The 18315-nt window shown below is 37.7% G+C and overlaps 1 protein-coding gene across 1 annotated transcript in view; it reads left to right on the top strand.

The window, feature by feature from the left end:
- The window catches only part of f2r2.1 (coagulation factor II thrombin receptor 2.1), a 24816-nt gene extending 12515 nt beyond the window's left edge, over positions 1-12301 (top strand). The window contains exons 2-3 of the mRNA XM_056446408.1: positions 5980-6072; positions 11187-12301. Of these exons, the coding sequence (XP_056302383.1) occupies positions 5980-6072; positions 11187-12226 (1133 nt within the window). The 3' untranslated portion in view covers positions 12227-12301. The remainder of the gene's footprint in view (positions 1-5979; positions 6073-11186) is intronic.
- The last annotated feature ends 6014 nt before the right edge of the window (positions 12302-18315 follow it).

Consider the following 18315-nt stretch of genomic DNA (forward strand, 5'->3'; position numbering starts at 1 on the left):
CACTTTGTGGGCTCGTGGGTGTTCCAGTCTAGAAAGGAGGTGTGTTAAGGTGCATTGTTGGTGTGTTGCTATTTTGAAGAACTGAAATAGATCGCACCATTGACCATCTAAAAGCAGGTCTAAAGTCCAGCGCAGAGCACGTTAGTTATGCACCTATGTGGTTTCAAACGTATACACATTGCTTAATACACACAGGATGTACAGCAGTACACAAATATCTTTACATATGAATAAAAATAAAAGATTAAAATGTTACAAAAATTATTATTTTCTACATAAATATAAAAAAACACTCCATCCCGGGGGGCTTTTTTCAGTTTATTCATGACAATTTGTATAATGTTGTTATTATTAGCAGTATTATTTATTATATGCATATTTATATTTGTTTTAATAAAAACAAGTTCAGATTTGTCCACCTGTTGTGTTCTGGAGATGTATGCATCACCATATGGATCATAACAGAATAGGACGTATGTTTGGATATAACTCCAAACCACTGAACACACTTCATTATTATTGTTCATTTATTCGTTTGCTGGAAATTTGAACTGAATTTAGAAATAGTTTTTAAACAAATTTGTGCTTGACAAACTAAATTAAATATCTAGGCTAATGGATGTCCTCAGTGCAGTGAGTACAACACCGTTTCCTTATTCACAAATGTAAAGGAGTAAAGAGTAAAAGTAAAGTAAAGAGAAAGTAAAGAGGCTGAATGGAGGAGGATCCTTGTGCTGCAGATGGTTTGTTAAACTGTTTTCTCACTAGTGAAGCATTCCACTTACAAAGTCCGCCATGTAAATAGCAAATGCACCATGGCATGACTCCATGACTCTTAAGGCCGGCTCACACTGTGTGATTGTGGCATGTCAGACTGCACGAACATGGCTGACATGTCACACTGTAAGATCTCCGCTATCATAAAGTCAGACTTAATGAAAATGAAGACGTGCCAAACATGAAAGAAATTGCCCCCGTAGTTTGACGTCATCCACCCGTGACACTTTCATTATTCCACATTCTGAAATGATTCCTCACAGCAAACATAAACAAACTGTAGTGGCAATTTTGCACAAAGCACGCCTCAATAATAAAACCAGGAATAAAAAAAAAAACAGTTTTGACAATTCCCTGCGGTCATTTGAATTGTCGCATGAATCACGTCATCAAACTCGGTGCTCCTATTGGGTCTTGGATTGACGCTCATCACAGCTGTGGTCACACTGCAGGAAAGTGTCTGAAATCTTCTGACACTGCCAGAATTTCATCGGAGGGAAAATCTGATCGCAACAGGCATTAAGCGGCTGTCTGTGAACATGTCAAACCAATGATCGAAGATCTCCGATTTTAGCCTAGGATTTCAGGAATCTTTTAGGATTTCCCAAATTTGTCTTAGATAACAAAATCATGGCTGAAATCTCACAGTGTGATCAGCGCTTTAAAGGGAATGTGAGATGAGACTCTGATTGGTTTAATGCATGTTACACTCAAAACACAGAGCATATTTTTCCATCCTTAAAATAGCACAAGTGTATCCGGACATGCTTTTGCGTCATGCGCTTTAGACTTTGCACCTAGATCGTTAAAAAAGAGCCCTGTATGTTATGACACCTACTTATATTATGTTATTAAGTAGGTAACATAAGGTGGGGGCTCATCTGTGATATAAACCCGGACTTCACACACATTACAAAACAATGGGGGAAATGGAGAACACATAAGCCGAGCAACACTACAATTTTCTCATCAAGTTCAAAATAAAAAATTTAAAAAACACACTTAAGTGAATACGTTAACATTCATATATGCTTGTACATCATGTTTGTCTGTCACACCACTGTTATTGACTGTTTGGTATCATCTTGTGACTGAATAATATGTAGGTTAATGTATAAACTGTTTTTGTTTCTGTCAGCTTTGCATTCAATTAAAGAATTAATAAACTGTTGCAGCTCAAAACAATGATTGTGTCTACATTTTGTGACAAGCATTCGTGTATTAAGTGGGATAAAGTACATCCAGCCGATTGTTTTCAAAGAATAAAGCCAAAGTCCCTTTAAGGCAAGTCATTTCACTCAGTGGCCATCTTTGAAACTCCTCTCGGGCAGTATGCTCGGGCATTCTGTCTGAATGGGAAAACATCAAATTCTCCAAAACTGTTTGCCAACCTTATGATTAAATTACATATTAGGTATCACCAATAAATTAAACCACACCTGTCTCTTTAGTTTCATTTCTAAATGTTCTAATCACTCAACATCTACAGAAACTCACAGCTGCTTTGAGCCCCTCCCCTGGAGAATCTTCAGTCTATAGAGATCGATGATTGTCTGCTGTACTAGAAGACAGGGCTTCATTCGCCATGCTGACAGTTACACTTTTCCCCATACAAAACTATACGAGTGACATGTCTTGTGTATTCTAGTCTTCGATAAAACCCTTCTGGCTTATATAACAGCCATCTGCTTTATATCTGCCTATGATTTTTATTTTGCAATAACAACTGCCTGCAAGTAATTTATCCTTTACATAACATACTTGGAGTGTTGTGATTAACCAATCAGAATCAATATTTTAGAGAGCCATGTATTAATCAAAGATGATGACCAACAAATATCAATTATGAAATAAGTCTAATATACTGACAGTCATAAAAGCAACAAACCAACAAGGTTCTCCTGTTAGACTAATAAATTGAAACTAATGCATACAGTGTATGCAATAGGGAGGTCTTTGGGCTGTAATTAATTAATTATAAAAGATTGTCAACCATCATTCATCTCTGATGCTGCCAATACAAGATTTCTCATTCACTCTGCAGTAGGGTAGTATGTAATATGACAAATCTCATCACAATATCATCTCATATCCTTAAAATGATATACAATCACTGGTCACTTTATTAGGTACACCTTACTAGTACTGGGTTGGACCCCCTTCAGAACTGCTTTAATCCTTTGTGATACAGATTCAACAAGGTACTAGAAATATTCCTCAGAGATTTTGGTCTATATTGACATGATAGCATCATGCAGTTGCTGCAGATTTGTTGGCTGCACATCCATGATGTGAATCTCCTGTTCCACCACATCCTAAAGGGGCTCTATTGGATTGAGAGCTGGTGACTGTGGAGGCCATTTGAGTACAGTGAACTCATTGTCATGTTCAAGAAACAAGTCTGAGATGAATGTCACTTTATGACATGGCGCGTTATCTTGCTGGAAGTAGCCATCAGAAGATGGGTACACTGTGATCATAAAGAGATAGACATGGTCAACAATACTCAGGTAGGCTGTGGCGTTGACTTGATGCTCAGTTGGTACTAATGGGCCCAAAGTGTGCTAAGAAAATATCCCCCACACCATTACACCTTCAATCCCAGCCTAAACTGTTAATACAAGGCAGGATGGATCCATGCTTTCTTGCTGTTGATGCCAAATTCTGAGCCTACCATCCGAATTTCGCAGCAGAAATCGAGACTTATCAGACCAGGCAAATTTGTCCAATTTTGGTGAGCCTGTGTGAATTGTAGCCTCAGTTTCCTGTTCTTAGCTGACAGGAGTGGCACCCGGTGTGGTCTACTGCTGCTGTAGCCCATCCACCTCAAGGTTGGACGTGTTGTGTGTTCAGAGATGCTCTTCTGCATTCTTTTTTTTATTTATTAATTTTATTTTATTTTTTTTAATGTTTTTTTAATGTTGTGTAAGTTTTGTTTCGTCCTTTGGTGTTATTATTATGTGATTGTGATTAATTGACCCCCTTGAAAATAACATGGTACATCTCAATGGGTTTATCCCTATGAATAAATATCAATACGTCAGTTGTAAAGAGTCATTATTTGAGTTACTGTTGCTTTTCTATCAGCTGGAACCAGTTTGGCCATTCTCCTCTGACCTCTGGCATCAACAAGGCATTTGCTGCCGCTCACTGGTTATTTTCTCTTTCCGGTCCATTCTCTGTAAACCCTAAATATGATGTGCGTGGAAATCCCAGTAGATCAGCAGTTTCTGAAATAAACCAACAACCATGCCACATTCAAAATCACTTAAATCACATTTCTTCCCCATTCTGATGCTCGGTTTGTTCTGCAGCAGATCGTCTTGACCATGTCTACATACCTGAAGTCACACTGGGCTTTGTGTGTGTGAAATTCTGTTGTATGGCGCTGCGAAAAGGGGCTGGATTAAACAAGATGATTCGACATTAAAAAAGCGAGCGATTGCTCCATGTTTTAAATTTCTGTCCAGAGAGGTCCTGTTTTGATCCTCGATTGGTCTCACGCAGTCAAGTGATGCGATTTCGCAGGTCAGAGTTCACCAAGCTTGAACTTTGCACCGCAGCGAACTGCGAAACTTAACGCATGACTCTGCGTTTCCGGTCTGACATATCCGCGTTAGTATGAATGGAAGTCTATGGGAGGAAAAGCCCAGTGTGACCACAGCTTTAGACGAAATCAGCTGAAATATTGTACATTGAATCTCTCAAAATCTCAGCAGAGAATCAACTCGATCAATAAGCAACTCCACAAACAGCAACTTTACTTATAAATTAATCTGTTTGTCATATTATAAAGATTGACCAAATACTCTCTGAACCAAGTAATTTTTACTGAGAGGATTTTGCTGTGTGCCTACATCCTGATTGGTTGTCTAAATGATTAAAAAGTAAATAAGCTCAATGGAGGCTTAAGTTTCAGTGATGTCACCGAATAAAAGTCTTAGAACAGGAGAGACTGAGCACTGAGCCTGAAGAAACACTGCATGTGGAGATTCCTTGCTTAAGAGTTAGATAGTGACTCCTGATTGATACTCATGAAGGTCAAAACTCTTTTGCTTTTAATTATACTCATGCATACATGCAGCGTCACCTTAAATGGTAAGTGTGTTCATTTCAGTCGATATTTTGTATGGTTTATCTTATGCAAACTTTGAGGGTACATTATTTTTGGTTGCTGGTTTAAATTGTGTGTGATTCTATCATGATATTGAATGATGAGCACTGTAATATATTACTGTATTTCATACTATTGCAATTATAATATTAAGCTAAATGTATGGTAATGAATCTTCTATGCATGCAGGTTAATATAGCTGTGGGTCTACAAAACAAAACTACAAAACTAAACTAATTTTAACTCGATGCACTGCGGTCTAACAAGGCTAAAGTGACCTACATATGGACATTTCAACCAAAAGAAATGATGTTATCAGAATCAGAATCAGAAAGAGCTTTATTGCTAGGTATGTTCATACATACGAGGAATTTGTTTTCGTGACAGAGCTTCTACAGTGCAACAGCATTACAGAGACAGGACAAAAAACAGATAATAAATATATTTAAAAAATACAAGGAAGTAGTGAATGCGACATCACATTGTTATTGTTATTGTTGTTATTGTTTACTCACTCTTTTGTTGTGTAGGTGACGTGTATGGTGTTCTTTTGTGAACCATAAAAGAGGATGTTTTAATAGTATATATATATATATATATATTATATTTTTTTAAGGTTTTAGTATAGCAGCATTTCTTAAAGTATTTTATAAATGTCAGAACTTTTGAAATTGTTTTATAAATATATATTTTTAGATGTCTCAGTGCTGACAACTTTGCCATTTAAGCACTTTAGAAGTTCATTTTTTGTTCATTTTTTACAATTCATACAAATGAATGCAGAGTAGTTTCTGTCATGTCTTTAAGATCCTTTCTGACATTTTGTTTTGCACAAAGGGCCAATTAGTGCACGCATTTTCTCCAAATCAAAAGGCCATTTCCTCTGAAGCTTTCTATGTGCCTTTTGTTTTCCCAGAATCTGCATTACAATGACAGCAGTCTAATTGCTATAAAATGGGCTGCTAATAGTGATTGCAGGAAATTATTTTGCCACACATCCTAATTAGAGCCTCTTTGCAAATAAAACCTGATAGCTTTTAGCAGCTTGTGTGCTCTAACTGATGGTGTTTTGCTCTGTTTGGATACAGACAGCTCTAGGAGCAGCACTGAATGGACTGATGAGCAACCAGAGGACAACGTGCTTCCAGTTCCAACCTCAAAATATAAAAATGTTCCTAAAGGTAAAGGGGTCTCATAGCATTTTTGCAGATATAAGAAATGTACTGTATGTAGCCAAATTGTGGATGACACAAAAAAGATAATACACATGTTGTAACACTGTAATGCATGATACAGTTTAATTGTTTTGAAGAGAATTCGATTGCTTTATATGAAAATAAAGAGCATATCAAGAGCATGTTAAATTGAATTGTGAACCAGATCTCATCAACTGTTCAGAAGTTTGTGCCAGAAGTGTATGCAAATTAGCTATTATTTAATTAAATACAGTCAATTCTATATTTAAACCAAATGCCAACAGCTAGCTCTCTGCAACTCTCACATGGTCGCCCACTGAAGCTAAGCAGTGCTGCGCCTGGTCAGTGCCTGGATGGGAGACCACATGGGAAAGCTGGGTTGCTGCCGGAATTGGTGTTAGTGAGGCCAGCAGGGGGTGCCCAACCTGTGGTCTATGTGGGTCCTAATGCCCCAGTATAGTGAAGAGGACTCTATACTGTTCAGTGAGCGCCGTCTTTCGGATGACACGTTAAACCACCGTCTTGACTCTCTGTGGTCATTAAACAATCCCATGATGTCCTTCGAAAAAGAGTAGGGGTTAAACCCCGGCATCCTGGCCAAATCTGCCCAATGGCCTCTGACCATCATGGCCTCCTAACCCTCCCCATATCATAATTGGCTTCATCACTCTGTCACCTCTCCACCTATCAGCTGGTGTGTGGTGTGCGGTCTGGTGCAAAATGGCTGCCGTTGTGTCATCCATGTGGATGCTGCACACTGGTGGTGGATGAGGAGACCCCCCATGTGTAAAGCGCTTCGAGTGCCCAGAAAAGCGCTATATTAATGTAAGTAATAATTATTATTATTATTATTAATAATATTAAAATGTTTTGAAACTTGGCATACAAAAAAATGCAATTCAATTTCAGTATAGTATAGTATAGTATAGTGACAACTATTTTTTTTTACCCTTTTCACCTGCAGTGTCTTGGCTTAAAGGGTTAGTTCATTTAAAAAAAATATTTATGCAAGTAAGTACGTAAGTAATGTGTATTTATATATAGCACATTTATCGTGTATGGCCATACACTCAAAGCGCTACACAATCATGAGGGGGGTCTCTTCGCACCACCACCAGTGTGCAGCATCCATTTGGATGATGCGACGGCATCCACAGGACAACGACACCAGTGTGCTCACCACACAACAGCTATTGGTGGAGAGGAGAGACAGTGATAGATGTGGATGTGGATTATTGGGAGGTCATGATTGTAAGGGCCGATGGAGGGAATTTGGCCAGGACACTGAGGTTAAGCCTCTACTCTTTACAAGAAGTGCCATGGGATTTTTAATGACCACAGAGAGTCATGACCTCTGTTTAACGTCTCATCCGAAAGACGGCGCTCACTGATAGTATAGTGTCCCCTTCACTATACTGGGTCATTAGGACTCCCACAGAACACAGGTTGAGCACCCCCTGCTGGCCACACTAACACCACTACCAACAGTAACCTAGTTTTCCCATGTGGTCTCCCATCCAGGTACTGACCAGCTTTGCTTAGCTTCAGTGAGTTTTCGCCCCGGGATTTTTTGGCTGTAGCACATACATCTTCACAATACAAATATTTATGATATTTTAGATTAAATCTAAAAATTCCATCATCCAACATAGTCAAGTCAACAAAAAAACAAACAAAAAACATCCTCAAAACAGATCATATGCCTTCAGGGGTTAAATCGGAATATTATAAAGCTAAAATAATACTTAAATGTACACATAAAATAAAAATTACTACATAATTTAACAGTTTCTTCTCCTTAAGACTGATTTAGACTTACGTCAAGTGTACTGCGTCGAGTGATCGCCGAGACCCATGGCATCTGCCTTGCGCGTAGTCACGCATTTATAGTTTTGTGTGCTGTTTGTGTTGCTCTGCAATAACACTTCTGAAACACTAAGCAGTAGGTTTTTATGTTTCTCTGTCTCTAATTTCTTCATGCGTGTTTTGTTTTTTCTGAACGCTACCTTAAATAAAGAGTTCAGATACAAAAACCTCTTAAGTGCCATCTGAAATTTCCATCCAAAATCAGCTCTTTGCTCAGCCTCCTGTGTTTATGCTGAGTTATTTCATTTTAAAGACCTTTAAAAGAGTGTATTCTTTGAAATAAACTTAAAATTACTGAACCCACACACAGGAGCCTGATAAAAATGGTCATTCTTTAAGGATATTTTAAACTGCTTTTAGATGTTTTTGCATCTGAACTCTTCAAATTATTACTACCTTATTATCAATTTTTTTGAGAGATGAGCATCAGTGTCAGCCACGGGTGTAGTAGGCCTATCTTTTCTTTTCCCTAAAACAATTCGGCTTTAGCAATAACTTTATTTCATGGATCAAATTGCTTTATTCTTCTTCCAGTGCTTCAGTATTCACAAATAATCAGCGTTCTACACCATTCCCACTCTTTCAGGGTACGTGACTGGGGTGCCCACTCTCCCCATTATTATTCGAGCTGCAAATGAACCATTATCAGCTGCTTTAAAAAAGAAAATGGTTTCAAGGGATTTACGAGATGGGGAGTGGAGCATCGAGTTTCCCTGTATGCTGATAACTTGCTTTTATGTGTAAGTGATCCCCTAGTAAGTATTCCAAATATCCTGACTCAATTAAACTTTAGTAAACTATCTGGGTATGAATTAAATATCTCTAAAAGTGAATATCTCCCTATCAATGAATTGGCCGTAAATATACCATCATCTCTTATACCTTTTAAAATGTCTAATACAGAGATTAAATACCTTGGTATTGCAGTCACTAAGTCAACATGAACAATGCAAGAACAAAGTCTTGATTCATTAACAGCAAAAGTTAAATTAGATTTAAAAAGATGGAGTCATTTACCGCTGTCTTTAGCAGGTAGAATACAAATTCTTAAAATGAATGTTACCAAGGTATTTGTATCTATTTCAGTGCCTGCCCATATTTCTCCCTAAAGCCTTTTTTAGATCTATAAATAAAATTATTTCATCATTTATCTGTGCTGTAAATGACCATGAGCTGAAGCAGATTGGCAGGTGGGCTAGGTCTACCCAATTTAAAAGTTATTGGGGAGCTAATGTTGATAAAATAATATCTTGGTTCACCTTTCCCCAAACTGGTTGGTGTCAAATTGAGTCAGCCTCTTGTTCCTCTTCATTGAGAGCTTTGGCATGTAGTACCTTACCCTTTTCCCCACCAACCCTGTGGTCATCGGAACTCTAAATGAATTAAATGAAATGTTCATGAATGAAATGTTCATGAGTAAAAGTGGAACTGCCGAACTGCAGTTAAAGTCACCCAAAATTACAGGAAAATCTTACATGAAAGCACTTCACGTAAACTCCTTAATTATATTATGGTCTATAAAGGCAAATAACTAGATTACAGATGTCCATGTAAACGTAGTCTGTAGTGTTTTCTAGGTAAGTGAAAGATCCAGAAGGGCATCCTGCTGATTTGATTCAGAAGGGCACGTTTTTGTCAGATGGCTCACTGGCCAGGTATACATCTGCTCTAAAATATCAAGGTGAAAGTCATGATAGCTTGCGTAGAATAGACCCAGCTCCCAACTCAACTTTAAGAATAGATTAACAGCGATATTTCTTTTATCGCGCTATAAGATTCTCGCGTTAACGCAGCACATTAATGCCGATAACGACCCACCACTAATATATATATACTATATACAGTTGAAGTCAAATGATTCGCCCGTCTGTGAATTTTGTTTTCTCTTTAAATATTTCCCAAATGATGTTTAACGGAGTAAGAAATTTTACATGGTATTTCCTAGAGCTCATAAACATGCAGAGTGCTCATGACATTGAGGAGAAGAAACTGTTGAATTGTTGTTGTTATTTGTATTTAATGTGCACACAAAAGTATTCTTGTTGCTACATAATACTCAGATTGAACCACTGAAGACACATGGAAGGTGTATATTTCTGGACTATTGCTGTCTATGGAGGATGTAAGAGCTCTCAGATTTCATCTTAAGAATCTTAATTTGAGTTCTGATGATAAATAAAGCTCTCGGGTTTGGAATGACATGAGGGTGAGTAATTTCAATTCAATTCACCTTTATTTGTATAGCGCTTTTACAATGTAGATTGTGTCAAAGCAGCTTCACATAGAAGATCAGAGTAAAGTGAAACAGTGTAGTTCAGCTTTTCAGTGTTTAAGTTCAGTTCAGCTCAGTTCAGTGTGGTTTAATATTCACTACTGAGAGTCCAAACACTGAAGAGTAATCCATCGATGCGCAGCTCTACAGATCCCAAACTTTACGTACCTTTTACCTTTACTCGATTTTGCTATTGTAGGTACTACCAGAAGCCTTGAATTTTGAGATCTTAAAGAGCGGGTTGGATTGTAGCGAGACAGAAGGTTGGTTAGATAAACAGGAGCTAGATTATTTAAAGCTTTATAGGTAAGAAGCAATATTTTAAATTCAAATACGAAACTTAACAGGCAGCCAGTGTAAGTGGGATAAAATTGGGGTGATGTGATCAAATTTTCTAGACCTGGTAAGAACTCTGGCAGCTGCATTTTGTACTAGCTGAAGTTTGTTAATAGAGGAGGCTGGACAGCCAGCAAACAGTGCATTGCAGTAATCCAGCCTAGAAGTCATAAAAGCATGGACTAGCTTTTCTGCATCTGAGATGGATAGCATACTTCGTAACTTAGCAATATTTCTCAGATGAAAGAAGGCAGTTTTTGTGACATGGGATATATGATTTCAATGGATAAACTGCTGTCATAATGTATTAAGGGTTTGTTCACCCTAAATAGGAGAGACAAATACTTAGCGAGTGTGGAGGTATTTTATGATAAAAATGTAAATTGCGAATCTAAACTCCAAACACACGCAGCGACGCTACTGTAACAGCGACAGTGACGTCACTCGAGCATGCGCGTCCATAAAATTGACAGTAGAATGTTTATTTTTGGGTGAACTACCCTTTTATAATCATGTTTCCATCTTGTAGTAGTACCCTATACAGAAATATTATTCAAGGAAATATATCCAAATAACTGAGGGATTTTGTGTTGTTGACATCCTTTCTGCCCTCTGCCTTCTGTAGGAGGGTATGTATGTGAATCTCCAGCAGGAAATGCTTCACATCGTGTACTCAAGCTCAGTAGCAACACTACATCAATCCCTGAGCCATGCCACACCTCAGTTGATGCTGTTAAATTCCTGAAAGGCCCGCTGGTCACCCGCTTCATGCCGTCCTTCTACATCATCATCATCCTCATCAGTTTGCCTCTGAACGCTTTGGCTTTGGTGACGTTCACCTGCAGGATCAGAGAAAAGAAACCAGCTGTGATCTACATGTCTCACCTGGCGTGTGTGGATCTGCTCTTCGCCCTGCTGCTGCCTCTGAAGATCCACTACCAGCTGAACGCTTCTGATTGGCTGTTTGGTGAGGCGGCGTGTCGTGTGCTCACTGCAGCTTATTACTGCTACATGTACTGCTCCATACTGCTGATGATGTGCATGAGTGTGGACAGACTGCTGGGTGTTGCGCTTCCTGTTGCTTCTTTAAGCTGGAGAAATGCAAAGAAAGCCTCATTCATATGTGCAATAGTCTGGCTGCTGGCGCTTGCTGGTACTGTGCCACTGCTTTTAATGAGACAAACAGTTAAGATTAAAGATGTGGGCATCACTTGTCATGATATGCTGAATGCCAATGACAAAACATTGTTGTATTATGTGTACCTGTTCTCCATCCTCTCCTGCCTGTATTTCTTTGTGCCGCTGGTCATCACTTTAGTGAGCTACTCCACCATCATATATGTGCTCAGTGTAAAGTCTGACCGCATTCCTTCATCTTCATCCAACAGAAAAAGAGCTGTGATCATGACTGTTTCTGTGCTGAGTGAGTTTGTGGTGTGTTTTGCTCCAACCAACGGCATCTTGTTGTATCACTGTGTTAGATTAGCAAGAGGAGGTAAATACGGTGAAGGAAATTCATCATATTCAGCTTACATGTTGGCTTTGTGTTTAGGGAGTGCAAGCGTTTTTTTGGACCCTCTCCTGTACTATTATGGTTCATCTCATTACAGACAGATAATCAAGTCTGTGCTGAGAAGGAAAAAGCAGAATAATCAGCCCCTGTAATGCAACTGTTACTTAAAACCAGCCCTGCAGCGACATGTGAAACTTTAAGTGTCCTTATTATGCTTTTTGTCCAAATATCACGCAGTGTGCAATTCATTCATTCATTTTCCTTCGGCTTACTGCCTGATTTATCAGGGGTCACCACAGCAGAATGAACCACATTCTACCACAGACTACTCTGGCATATGTTTTTTTGCAGCGGATGCCCTTCTAGCCTCCGTGTACATGTTTAGCAGTGTTTAACTCTCCAAATTATTGAGAAACTTGTGACGTGAAACTTGTGGTGTAATGAATATACAAAAATTAAAGTGTTCTGCTTTCAACGATTTCTGGTTTTTAGACTTATTTGTTTTGGTCTGATGCACAGAAGCAGCAATTTATTTATCTGTTTGATATATCTCATTATTAATTACTGATAACGCACAAAGCGTAATTGTAAGTGCATGCCATTTTTAAAGCAGATGTTTACTTTCAGAAAGGCAGGGGATTGATGGTACCCATGCTTTATACTGTACTGCTCTTAAATAAATTCTAATTTCTGTGCTTATTTTTAGATGTCTGTTCAGTTTGTAAGGCCATTGCTGGTGATGGTGCAAAATCTGATACACCATTGATCATAAAGACTGCAAAACCATTTGAGGACACAACATAGGTTACCATAATTTAAACCTCAGTAATTTTGGAAGAAAATGGCTTATGCACAGTTGTAAATCCAGCCGTAAAGTGTTACCATTAGCTAACTCTAATTATTCACATGGAGGCTAGCAGAGGAATTAAAAATAAGATTTGCACACCTGTTGTGTAGCCATTTCCAGGCTGGTTTCCAGCCATTTCCAGCCTGGTTTTTGCTGGTCAGGCTGGAAAAAGACCAGCTGAAACCAGATAAAACTAGCTTGACCAGCCGGGTTTAAGCTGGACATATATAGCTTGACTGGATTCCCTGGCTGGTCAAGCTGGTTTTAGCTGGTCATTTCCCAGCCTGACCAGCTAAGACCAGGCTGGAAACCAGCCTGGAAATGGCCAAAACCGTTCTAAAACCAGGCTGGGCTGTCTTAGGCTGGTTTAACCATCTTAAACCATCTTAGGCTGGTTTAAGCAGTTTTTTTTCAAGCAGGGGATACACGAAAGTGTAGCACTTAAACTCAATTTATCTAATAATACTACAATTGTATTGTAGTATTGTACAATTGCAGTTCACTTATCATTATTTTAATCGTTATATGTAATATATTTACGTTATATATGCTGACTTGCTAAATAGAATTATTAAGAAAACGGTTTGATTCGGCGATTTCCGGATTGACTCGGCTCAACCGGTTGATATGATTCAGAAGATTCAAATGAACAACTGACTCATGCCAAAGCTCATTTTAGACTTCAGCCGTTGCATCTTCAGTATCTTGAGTCAAAGCTCATCATGGGGAACAAAACAATCTTGTCTTCAGCTGTAATTCATCATGCCACGATAAGTAGTTTATTTCAATATTCTTAAAACTGATGTAGGCATATTTTGATGTTTAGCTTCTGCTATGGATTGTAGCTTAACATAGTAAACCTTTATTGTGTTTATCAAAGTAAGACCACTAAGAAACTTAATTTGCGTTCACTTTTTTATTTTACAAATTTAATCCTATTCTTTATTTACTGTTTATCTGCACCAACGGATCCATAGTTGAAATGTCAGCACATAATGTTTCAGGAAATTCAACTTATGTATTACGGAGTTCAACAGATGCTATGAACCCATTTAAGGCAATGTGTGACAAACCACATATGGCAACGATGACCTCTATTGGCTGTGTTTTGTGTCTGTCTAAACAATGAACACGTACAGAGCTGTGTTTACCATTTTTTTATTTAACACTATATGTACAGTTGAAGTCAAAAGTAGACTGCCCTACTGAATCATTAGCCCTCCTCTATATTTTCCCTCATTTTCTGTTTATCCGAAATAAGTCTTTTTCAACACAAATCTGAACATACTAGTTTTAATAACTAATTTATTTATGTTTTAACTGATTTTTTTATCTTTGAGTTTGCCCCCAAACTCTTAGAATATATCACTTACTCAAAGTTTCTTTAACAATGCAGATGTTGTGTCAAATTCTGCAGACCTGGCGAATCTGCCTTTGACTGAATGGGTCACAAAAACATTGGTCTCATATAGCCTAGTGGACTGTGCGTATACACATTGATGCTGTGCTTCAAATGACTTTTGGGTTCGAATCCTGACTTGTACAAATACTTTTTTGTGTATTTTAATAATGCAGCTGTTTAATGGTGTAGTCTAGATAGGATACAGCTGCTGATACGCCATCAATTTAGCATCATATTTGTAACACTGTAAAACAATAATTAATATTTTTACAGTACTGTGATGGTTGGGTTTAGGTAGACGTTAATAAAATACAATAAATGGGAAATTTAATTAATAATATAAATAATTCTTGTTAACTTTCGGCCACAACCGTGTCTGATCTAGCAACAACCCTGTTTTATGACAAAAACAAGACATATTTATTAACAAAGTGTTTATTCAGATGTCAGACCAATGTTGTAACCAAACGATACAAGAACAAAGCATTTCAAACTGATATTAAGCATTTCAAAATAGCTTTATTAGCCTGGATTCGATCCCAGTATCCCGCACAGTAGTCAGGAACCTTAACCACTCCACTAAATCACTTGCAGATCCAATCTTACAAAGTGGGGTTTAAGACCTGTTCTTTGCTGAAGCTATTTCAGCACAATCCATAAAAAACTATCACTAAGTGTCAACGTAGAGTGGGGTTTCAAAACTTAGACACATTTGCTTCGACTGTTTCAGTGTTTCATGAAGCCTCGCTTTGCCCACCACTAACAGGGAGAGCTGATGAACCCATTTGCCAAGGCACAAGGTCTAGTTCAAAACAAGATGTTTATTAAGGAAATCCAAAATCATAAAAAAAAATTAATAAATAAAAATAAAAAGCAGCCGGGCAAAACCATAGGAAGTCAGGAACGGCAAGAGCACATCAAACTCAAAAACCAAGTGATAAGTGAAGACAAGAGGGTAAAATAAATAGGCTAGCCAGTCTAACAAGACACAGCTGAACAGAATTATCACAAATGGACCCCAAGCAGAAACATTGGGGAAAGGAGCGAAATCATGTGGAGAAAAAAAAAACAATAGCTCAGAATATGACAATTTCTTGATCTGATGCACAGAAACAGTAATAAATGTATCTATTGAAGTATTTTGTTCAATGCTCAACTAGGCACGTGTGCAATTTAAAGAAATATATATGTTAGAGAAACTACTAAGGGGATTAATGGTTAGCATGCTGCAAAGTACAGTACAAACACTCATATAAACTCAAGTCATTTCCGATACACGTTTTAGATAATTGTTTGAATGCTGGTGATTCTGTAAATGCATGATTATAAATCATTTAAGATCCACTGTTGATGACAGACTGCATTACGCTCTCAGGCGCCTCCTTTCAGTAATTAAAAAGTGCCTGTCTCAGGTCCTGGCTTCACCACAAGGAATATCTGTCCATCCAGAGATACTGCTGTTTGACAACTTTACCCACTAGAATTAGTGTCTGTTATCTGATCAGCAATCATGGGGGTCAGAATACTCTTATTTTGCATTATAATCCTTCATATCTATGGTAAGTATAAAAGTAAGTTACTTTTATTGCATGAATTCACATTGTAGAGCTTTTGTGCTATTATATGATGTTATAATATATATATATATATATATATATATATATATATATATATATATATATATATATATATATATATATATATATATATATATATATATATATATATATATATGATGTTAATGTACTTTTCTGTCTGGTAATGTTATATAACATTGCATTGGGTTACAGATGGCTTTGAAAGGAGTTTTGCTGTTATGCCGGAAAACAACGAGACAATTGATGAGTTGTATGAGGATTATTATTATCAAGACTATGATGAAGTTTATTCCAGAAACTATTCCACAACTGATTCCCTGAACATGTCCACCCTAAACCATCCAGGTAAATCTTTTTTACATTTAAAAGCAATTAGTATTATCTGAGCTTTTCACATGATGTTTGATCGGCACTACAACTAATAATAAGATTAAGAACAATAGTTGTTTCTTTATAAAGAGAGAGAGAGAGAGAGAGAGAGACCACTTGGAAATTCTCAGTTTACCCAAAATTTACAGTTCATAGAAATATATATATATATATATATATATATATATATATATATATATATATATATATATATATATATATATATATATATATATATATATATTTACATTAGCTTTATTATATTTATATTTGAGCATTTAAAGGAGTTTGGTTCTCTGCTGTTATGTTTAATTCACATTTACTCCAAGTGTTGTGTTATAATCCACCTCTTTTGCTCATTTCAGTCCTCTGATTAGAGACTTAAAGGCCGTCTGATATTTCACTTGACTATTACAACATAAACTTGAGCAACATTTGAACAACATTTGCTATCGTAAAGTGAGGCGCGGGGGGAGGGGGGTGGAGGTGCACGTTTGCGATCGTAAAGTGAAGATCGTGGGGGGGTGGGGGTGGGGGGATGTTGGAGGTGCATGTTTGCGATCGTCAAGTGAAGAGCAGGGGGTGGGGCTTGGCGGGGGTTAGTTGTGTGAATGGGGGCGGTGATCGCAAAGTAAAGGAGGATGTTTTGTTTGCCGATCTGAAAGTGAAGGGAGAGTGGGGATGGGGGGTGGCGATTAAGCAAGAGGGGCACCTCAGCCAATGAGGGCAAAGGGGCAGTGGCTCCAGCCACCGGGCCACCCCCCTGTGCACATCCCTGATTACCTGTATGCAGCAATGTTACCTTACTGGGGATTATTTTTAGGTGCTGCGTAATATTATTGTGCCTGCTGCAGCCATGGTACTGCGACAAAGTTCCTTAATGTAACTACAGAACAGTCAAGCCTTATGTTGTCTTTATTTTAATACATGAATGCAATATACAAACAAATAACTAAACATTTCATGACAGTGACTTAAATAATAAAAGAAACAACACCATTAGGTGAGACGATAATAATAATAAATAAATAAATATAGTATAGGCATCACAGTGCCTCAGTGGTTAGCACTGTTGCCTCACTGCAAGAAGGTTGCTGGTTTTAGTCCCGGCTGGGCCAGTTGGCATTTTTGTGTGGAGTTTGCGTGATAGGTGAATTAAAGAAAATAAATTGTAGTGTGTGAATGCTAGCGTGTATGGGTGTTTCCCAGTACTGGGTTGCAGCTGGAAGGCCAAAACATATGTTGGAATAGTTTCATAGGTTCATTTTGCTGTGGCGACCTAAAACATAGAGACTAATACGAAGGAAAATTAATGAATGAATTGTGTTGTCAAGCGATTCATCATGACTAATTGCATCCAAGGTAAAAGTTTGTATTCACATAGTATACACATGTGAAATGTGTATATTTATTTTTATATGTATAAATACATACACACACATACTGTACATACATGAAATACTAAAATATACACATAAAAAAAAAATATATATATATTAGGGGTGGGCGGTACACCGGTGTCATAGTCATCACCGGTGTGACATTGCGCCACGACATGGATTTTCTAATACCGTCAATACCGTAATAAATCAATTATGTGCCTTGAACAGCTGCATTTACATCAATAATAGCTAATTCTAAATAATAAGGCATTAAATTTTCTTCTTCAAACGTTCAGTTGTGGTCTGAATACCTGTCCTTATACTACAGGGCTCGAAATTGCAACCATTTTGGTCGCATGAGCGCCCGAAATTTAATCTATGCGCCCTCATAATATATTTGGGAGCATTTGATTTTCTCTATAAACTTGCTGAATCGCTCTACACTGCCGCTGTATTGGTTCATATTAGCTGTCAATCACTCAACGCTTCCCGCTGTCAGATGACAGGGAGCTTTTGTTACCGCAGGAAATGCAAACGGCTGAAGAATGAAAAGTACACAGGTTTGCAAACCTCATTTAAAATTATAATAATAATAATAATAATAATAATAATGGCGCAGATGACAGCGATCATGACATAAGGT

The sequence above is a fragment of the Danio aesculapii genome, chromosome 21 (assembly GCF_903798145.1).
Source record: "Danio aesculapii chromosome 21, fDanAes4.1, whole genome shotgun sequence".
NCBI lineage: Eukaryota > Metazoa > Chordata > Actinopteri > Cypriniformes > Danionidae > Danio > Danio aesculapii.